Source organism: Photinus pyralis, unplaced genomic scaffold (assembly GCF_008802855.1).
Source record: "Photinus pyralis isolate 1611_PpyrPB1 unplaced genomic scaffold, Ppyr1.3 Ppyr1.4_LG4, whole genome shotgun sequence".
In the NCBI taxonomy this organism is placed as follows: Eukaryota; Metazoa; Arthropoda; class Insecta; order Coleoptera; family Lampyridae; genus Photinus; species Photinus pyralis.
Genome location: NW_022170511.1, coordinates 19,135,431 through 19,143,412, shown reverse-complemented (window position 1 = coordinate 19,143,412; position 7,982 = coordinate 19,135,431). Strand labels below are relative to the sequence as shown.

General features: G+C 37.6%; 1 protein-coding gene across 2 annotated transcripts; it reads left to right on the top strand.

Annotated features, from left to right (window-relative positions):
- On the top strand, positions 1 to 7,982 carry LOC116168864 (dopamine N-acetyltransferase-like). 2 transcript variants are annotated; one of them, XM_031484860.1, is made up of 4 exons: positions 1 to 127; positions 6,647 to 6,854; positions 6,988 to 7,257; positions 7,474 to 7,982. In XM_031484860.1, exons 2-4 carry the CDS (start codon positions 6,651 to 6,653, stop codon positions 7,663 to 7,665), a joined length of 666 nt encoding a protein of 221 aa, XP_031340720.1. In that variant the 5' UTR covers positions 1 to 127; positions 6,647 to 6,650; the 3' UTR covers positions 7,666 to 7,982. The 2 variants fall into 2 exon arrangements, with proteins under 2 accessions (XP_031340720.1, XP_031340721.1); XM_031484861.1 differs by having other exon boundaries at positions 17 to 127; positions 6,650 to 6,854.

Below are 7,982 nucleotides of genomic sequence, written 5' to 3'. Positions count from 1 at the left end.
CACGCTTAGTATTGGGTAAAACAGTGCAAGGGAAAGGTCCCGAAGGCTCTCCCTACATCCTCCAGCTGTAGATAGTTCAGCAATCGCACACTTGTGGTTTCGTTGTTAACACGTCGTCTACAAACAGGTAGGAGATAAAACAGATTACGGCTTACTTAGTTAACGCTTTTCAGCACAAATGAAAATGCGGCTTTATGTATGCGAAATGGGTAGATGTGCGCTCCCGATAAAAGTTTGCGGGAATCAAACTTAGGAAAACTTTATTCTTTTGATAGAACTTGAACCGAGAAAATATAATATTTCTCTGAGCGAATACAAAAGCAGAATTTTAACATCAAATTACCCTCCTTTGTATTTTTCCCCTTGCATTTTTTAGTTTACGCACAATTAATTTTTTTTAATTCAAGTGGCTCTTCAATTCTGCTTTCAAAAATGATAGGGTTTTTTCCTAAAAAGGTAACTAGGTGTTGGTATATAATGTAATAGTGTCGGTTTAAAATAAACGCTATTGCAATGCTGAATTATGCTTCAATTACAAAGTAATGTACTTTCTTTTGTAGTTGGAAATTGGATAACTCTCCTCGAATTACGTTTCAATGCAAAAGAACAATTTTTTGTTCTAATTCGCGCAAACATCGATTCTAATTGTACGTGCCAGAGCTGGATAGGGATTTAAAGATGTACTTTTCCGTATGCACAAAATAAGTATGTGTCAATTGCGGGAAGTTTTACGTCGGTAGAAATTGCACTACCAATAGAAAATAAGACTACAAGAACCCTGACAAGAACCGATACCGTATACAGTCAAATTTAGATTAACTAAAATGCCCTTTCACCCACGAACGAACTTTTAACTTTTTTATCTCATTGGAACACTGTAGGTAAAGCTTTTTATTTGGTATTGGTATAGAGGGGCATAGAGTAAATACAAATTGTATTTCCTCTATGGTATTGGATCATCTGCTATAGATAATTACATGATTGGTTGATGTTTGACGATTGTTAGATTGTAGATTATTTTTCTAGAAAGACACGCTTATTCCTAAGGGAATTCTGCTCGCCTGTCTGTCTGAGGGTTTAAGGCCTGATGAGCACAAACAAATTTTTTCCCATTTCTATTTCCACGCATTATCTTATTAACGCAGTACCGGGAACAAAGGTCAGATTGCTAACTTATTTTGGTATTTAAGGTGGGTTCATAGCTCTCCGTTCATTTTTCCGTTTGTCCATTTATAGCCAATCAAAAGACAGTAGGTACATTTTTAAATCCACCTTGTGCGTTTACGACGGAAAAGTTTGGTTGAAGTTGAACATGTACGTTTCCGTTGGTCCGTAACAAGTGTGAGGTTATGTTTGTTACATTGTTGACACATTTGGAGAATAGGCACCATTATGAATTAATAATAATCACTAATCAGATAGCAAAGTGTTCTTACTTTCATACATTTCTACGTATCTACTGAAGATCACGGTGGGTACAGTACAAAATAAAATTTAGGTTGTGGTTATGCTTCGTATGAGGTGGACGGATTACTGGGCTCCTTGACGGATCAACGTAACGGATAAGCGGAGAGCTATGAACCTGTTGCTGAAGAACGCGGTAGCCATTATGGGGAAAACTTCAATATATCTACAATGTACCAATATCTTCAATTATTAAAGTATTCCAGTGGTAATTTCTTTTAATTCATATGTTTAATCTATATATCATGATAACTTCTATGTTTGAATTTGCCACAACATGGCGGGTGGACTTAGTGTAGGTAGCTCCTTCTATTGAGCATCAGTATAAGCATATGTAGGTACCTTTCAAAACTGTAAAATTACCCTTGTGGATTTATGTATTAGATGTCGCTACTATAGCTCCATTATTCAATTAAACAATGGTGGCTCAGCTCCCCTCCTATTATATCATATCACTGTAGGCAACTCACAATATACGTATTTTTTTTAAATAACTTAAATCGTGCACGAATTATTAAATAATATTCTAAACGTAATTTTAATTCGCACACGCAACTACGAAACTTGGGTCATTTAATTTAATTTTTATCTTCATGAATAACAAAGTTATCCATTAAATCCTATACTGGATATGGGCCGCCCTGTACCGTGTATTATAACAAAATACACAATAGTAAGATTATGTCACTATCTTGATGTAAAATTGTGTTACTTTCAAATTGTTAGTTACCAATGAATATATCTTTTGTGTATGTATATTGGCTACCGGATGCGTCGTGACTCGTGATCGATTAAGGACCTGTCAAAATTTATTTTATATGATGATATGAATCAGAATTACCCGCAATGGCGTTGAAATCTGGTGGGTTAAGGGAGATGACACACTCTACAAATGTCAAGGAAAGTGAGTTAATGATTAAAGATTACTGCTTAAATTCGCACCATTTTGTAGGCGTGTTAGAAAACCTAAAAAAAAAGGGGCGCGACCAGGAGAGATAGTGATAGGGGTATTCTGTTTTAGATCCAGAGCGTGGTCCTAAATCTAGTCCTAAATAATCGTTTTGCGTATAAAGCTCTCTACGGAAACCCCACACTATTTTTTTCGCGCGAAACCTTGTGAGAGCTCAAGTCAAATAAACCGGTAATAACTGAAGTTAGGTGCCAAATTCGTTAGGTCCGACAAAAGCGTAGCTAGGGTGGGGCAAGCAGGGCACGTCCCTTTGGGTGCCTTTCAAAAGGGGTTACTAAAATTCTCAGTTATTAAATTTAAAAATCAAAATAAACCACAATAAACAACCTCATATCAAACAATCCCATGGATTCAGTGATGAGCGCAAGGGGTGACGATGAAGGATGCACTTGTTCGTTCGAATACGACACTGCACAACAAATTCCCCTACTGAAAATCGTATGCTATTTTTCTGATCTTGTTTTATATTAAGGTAATTTACGAAGGGGGTGCAATTTTAATCCTTGCCCTAGGTGCCATTTGGGCATGCTACGCCACTGGTTCGTCAGTCCATAATCTTAAGTGCGAATTCGAAATTATTAGTGCAGAAGTGAAGCGGATCAACTGCGAACATCGAAGTTTTGCGGGAGACAAAATATCGCGAACCCATTGTTTCTTAAAACTTCCGCTCTCAAAAGGAAATTTTGTAAGAGATTGAAACCGTCACTCGATACTTTGGCTTTATTCGCCTCATACCTTTATACTTTTTTGATAGTTTTAGATACGAAATCTACCGCACGCTGGTTTTACTGAAAGGGTTGATTAATTTACTGAATTTTAACGAAAATCCGACCAAACTACCTCAATCAGTTTCGGTTTGTCTTTGGAGTGAAGGGCTATTAATAGATACATCGCCAGATCGTAAACTTGGTTAAAAGCATACGACGGTTAATATCCCTATCAATTGGACAAGAAAAGGTAATCGTACAAAAATACAGAAATCTTCAGCAGTATTCGCCTTCAGGAGACCCAGAGAAATGCAGTATTAGAGATGGAGAAGGTATTGAGGCTACATTGATGAAAAGAAGAGCACACATTTCCCAAACAAAACGACTATTAATAGACTTACGGCTGCTAAGTAACGTAAATCACAGAACGAATTAAAGTTAAATACAGGTCTGTCTGGGTATACCTATTGCGTAAACTACGTTATGCGGACGTTTTATCTGGTTTCAGCACCTACAGTAATGTTGGGTCACCCTCTATGTTTCTAATTTCATTTATTTTTGACATTAAATGTGGTTGCTAATTTACGATTAACACAATTATTTCGATCATATTATTCGAATTTGAAGTCAATGTTGATTTTGTTTAAATAATCGCTTTGTTTGGTTTAAATTTTAATTGCAACGGAGGTACATGGTGTCCTACTAATAAAGGCCATAGGCCATATCTATGGAACCGTTAATTGCACAGCTTGGGGAAAAAATTTGTTAACAAAAGCAGCCAAGAGAAATCGCTGGAAATTATTTTCAATTTTGTAGGTTTGCCGCTAGAGAACGTAATATTCATGGTTAAACATACCTAACAAAAGTGCATAAAAAAACATGCATGCAGCAAATATTGTTGTAGCTCATACGATACGAGGAGTGGGGGGGGGGGGGCACATCTATTTAAGTAGTTGAATGGAACTTCTCACATACTTAATTGATTTTATAGGAAAGAGCTCTCTTCGTGTAATTTTATATGATTCAGGTCTTTTTAGTAAATGTGATGATTCGTAGAGGGCGCGGTTTGTCATTCTCATAAACTTTGCAGGTTTTCTTGAAAATTTCAAATAGAGTGATATGATTATTAAATGATATTATCAAATCAGATGAAAAAGTGAATATATCCAGTAAAAACCCAATTTTGATATAGGTATGTTTCCTCACCAGAGATATGACGATAAGGCGCACATGCACTCATTTAAGATTCAATATTTATATCCATCCAAGTTGACTTTGAAACAATAGAAACACAACGCCACGCAAAAAAACTGAGGAATGTATTACCCGCTCTCCTTGAAGCTTGGAACCAGACGAACCATGCATTTTCAAAACCATGGGAGCACGGTACATTTCTCGGTAAATTTGCGACGTTATTTGTATTTGCGGTATCCTGGCATAATTTCCACCGATTTCTCTTGGCCACTTTTGTTAATAAACGTGGCCCAATGAGTTTGGATTTCATTTCAAATGACTTTACGTGTGCATGGGGGGCTTATAAGATGGGAGTGGATGGATTACGGCTAATAAAAAATCAGGAGTTGCATCAATCGGAAGTTTTTGAAAAAGGCTTCTTACATAAAAAAGTGACACTTGGTGAGTGCCAACAGAAATGACTACTTCTTTCTCCTTCACACTCCTTCTCTCCCTTCTTTTAGCCGCGAATCAGCGATGTATTATAGAAAAAAAAACACGCGGGCACTTGGGTTCGAACCCGCGACTTCCACCATCCGGAGATTGCGGCCTTACTAACTGCTCGAATTACACTGCCCACAATATACCTAAGTGTATCGTGAGACCCTCTTTGCTTATACTGTTTTATAAAAGCGACGAACTAATAAATATATAATTAAAAATCTCATTTATTCACTAGCCAATTCCAAAGACACATCAACGATATTAGTGCGATATTTCCATTCAAATGCGTGCGAGGATGAGATGATTTTACTTCCGTACAAAAAGATACAGCGCATATCGAACGATAAAAAGTTTAAAGTTTAAAAAACTGTACAAGCGCGGCAAATTATTGTTTGCGGCGGCCAAACTTTGCAATATAACAACAATAAACTATAAGAAAAGATAATTTTTATTTTCGAATTTTGTTATTAACAGAATACCAATACACCAAACCAATACACGTTCTGATTACGTAATTAGTGCGTTAATTTTTTAGCGCATTTGTTAACAATTAAAAAAAATGTGCTATTGTTTGCGTTTTGTCCGTCCGTCCGTCCGAACCCACTTCTGTCCGTTTTGAACTACCTCTAGGGGAATGGTCCTAGAGTCCTCGAATTTTTTGCAGTAGGTAGCCTATACTTTGAAAGTGTGCCAGACGGCCATTAAATTTCGCTGTCTAAAAGAGAGGCCCCCCCACGAATTATTTCCTGAGATGCTGTTTTTGAAAGTAAAACGTGCATAGCTTTTACATACGACAACCAATTGGTCTCAGATTTTGCATACGCATGCCTTTAATGGTGCCACGTTAAACTTTTAGAAAAGGGGGGGGGGGGGACATCCCCTACCCTTTATGGTATTCTAATGAAAGGTCTCAACGAAATAAATTGGTTTGTACAAACTATAACTTTCCCGTGCGACTCTTTTTAGAGATCAGTGAGTGACGGGGCCTGAGGGGGGACAGGGGGGGGGGGTTACAAATTAATTTGATCTCATTGTGTTCTAATTAAAGGTCTCAACGGAAGGAACCGTTTTCTACTACTGCCCTTCTTTCTGTCCTCTTATCAAACTACGGAGTAGACTATAGATAGGGGGTGGAGTGGAACTAGTTTTATCCTTCATGGTACTCTAATGAGAGGTCTCAACGAAAGGAATTAATTTTTACCAACCATAGCCCTCCTCCTCAACCTCTTATCGTGATCGGGTATATTCCCTTATACCTCAAGAACGGATTGTCGGAAGACGGTACTCACACAGGGCGATTGAAACGTCTGCACGAAATATATCCATTGGTGATGTCAAAACAAACACTATTTCGGTTTAAACAATGCGCTTTATCTGCACAAGACCTGTGCACAATTTATACTTCTATCATTTTGGACGGATGCAACCAAAACGACACGATCTCAGCTCAAGTGGAAGTGAAACTGATTGTAGAGGTATAGAAATTTGCATTTTACCACACATCCGCCCCCTCAATTACACTCTTCTTGTTGATAGAAGGTTGAGGATATACGAACATAGTGAATATATGTATAAGCACAATTTCGCTTTTTTAAAATATGCCGCATGAACGTTTAATATCGTGTTCCCTATCCAAAGATTTTCATTTTGAAATTCTCGCAATATCTTTCCGACTTGACAATAAATCAAAATGTTTTCCTTAAGAGCATTAAATAATGTTTCCACCGCTTCAAGATTATTTCCGCATCTGTGCGCAGAAATTTATCCTTACTCCGCTTTAGCCTTCAGTAAATTTTTTAGATAGACTAACAAACCAATTTATTTCCAGAAGAATGGAGTTTGAATACGGACCAGTGCCACCTACGAAATACGAGGAGGTCATACAGCATTTACGCCACAACTTTCCAGACGAACCCCTAAACGTGGCGGTGGGTTTATGCAAGCATGACGAGGAGTGCAAGGCGTTCGAACATCACAATCTATTAACCCTAAAGGATGGTTTATCGGTTATGGCTGTCGATTCGAATACAGGGGAGGTACGCCAACCGAGGATACGCTGAAACAATCAAACCGCCCGCGGCGCGTGTTTCCAATAACCTTTGCTGGAATGTCACGAAACTGGCATTCTTTCTTCCCCTTTTCGTTTAATAAAGCTTTATTATTTTCCAGATAGTCGGCGTCGCTTTAAATGGAATTGCCCGGCAGGGAGATAACGAGGAGGGTCTGAAGGAGGTAGAGGAATCCGACAGTAGAGAATTTCGCCTTATTTTTGGACTATTATTTAACGTTAACCACGAATTGAACTTATTTGAAAAGTACAATGTGGATAAGATATTTGAGCTGAGGATTCTCTCGGTCGATTCGAGATGCCGTGGACGAGGAATTGCCAAAGAGCTATTTATGCGAAGCGAAATAATAGCGGAAGAGTATGGATTTAAGGTATTATATAGTTAATTGAGCGACTATTTTATCATTCAAATATTGCGTCAAACAAATTGGCTAAATTGTTGAATGAAAGTTATGGATGACAATTGCGAGAAATAAGTGCTATATAATCATATAACGCCCTACTTAAAAAAATGCTGGCAATTGATTAAACGTTTCGGCATAAATCTTTTTGAAGATAATCTACGTAGTCTATTATTAATGTTGCAGATTATCAAGACAGACGCAACAAGTCTATTTACACAAAGGGTTTGTGAACGCTTGGGATTAACTGTGGCTAAATCTGTTCGCTACAAGGATTATAAGGATGAAAAAGGGAATCTTTTGTACGACGTTGAGTCTCCGCATGACTACTACAAAGTAATGCTAAAAGAATTGCCCGATCACTCTACGAAAGGTTAAGGCCTTTTTGGAATGAAAGCATTCGATTGAAAAATGTTATCTACTGCAACTGCCATGCAGAATATAACATTTTGATTCATTACGGTGTTATCCTATTGTTGCTATTATACTGAAAATTGTTGGTAATACTCATTGTGATATGCTTTTTAAGCGCTTAATTTTAAGTATTTAGTCACCAAGTGGCAATTATTGGACCCATTTCTTGTGTCCATAATCATTTAGATTAAGGGAAAATACCTGCAGATATACACCACTTCCAATGTGTACCGCACGCATGTATTGGACTTGACAATAAAGTGTTTGCTCTCCGTTTTTAA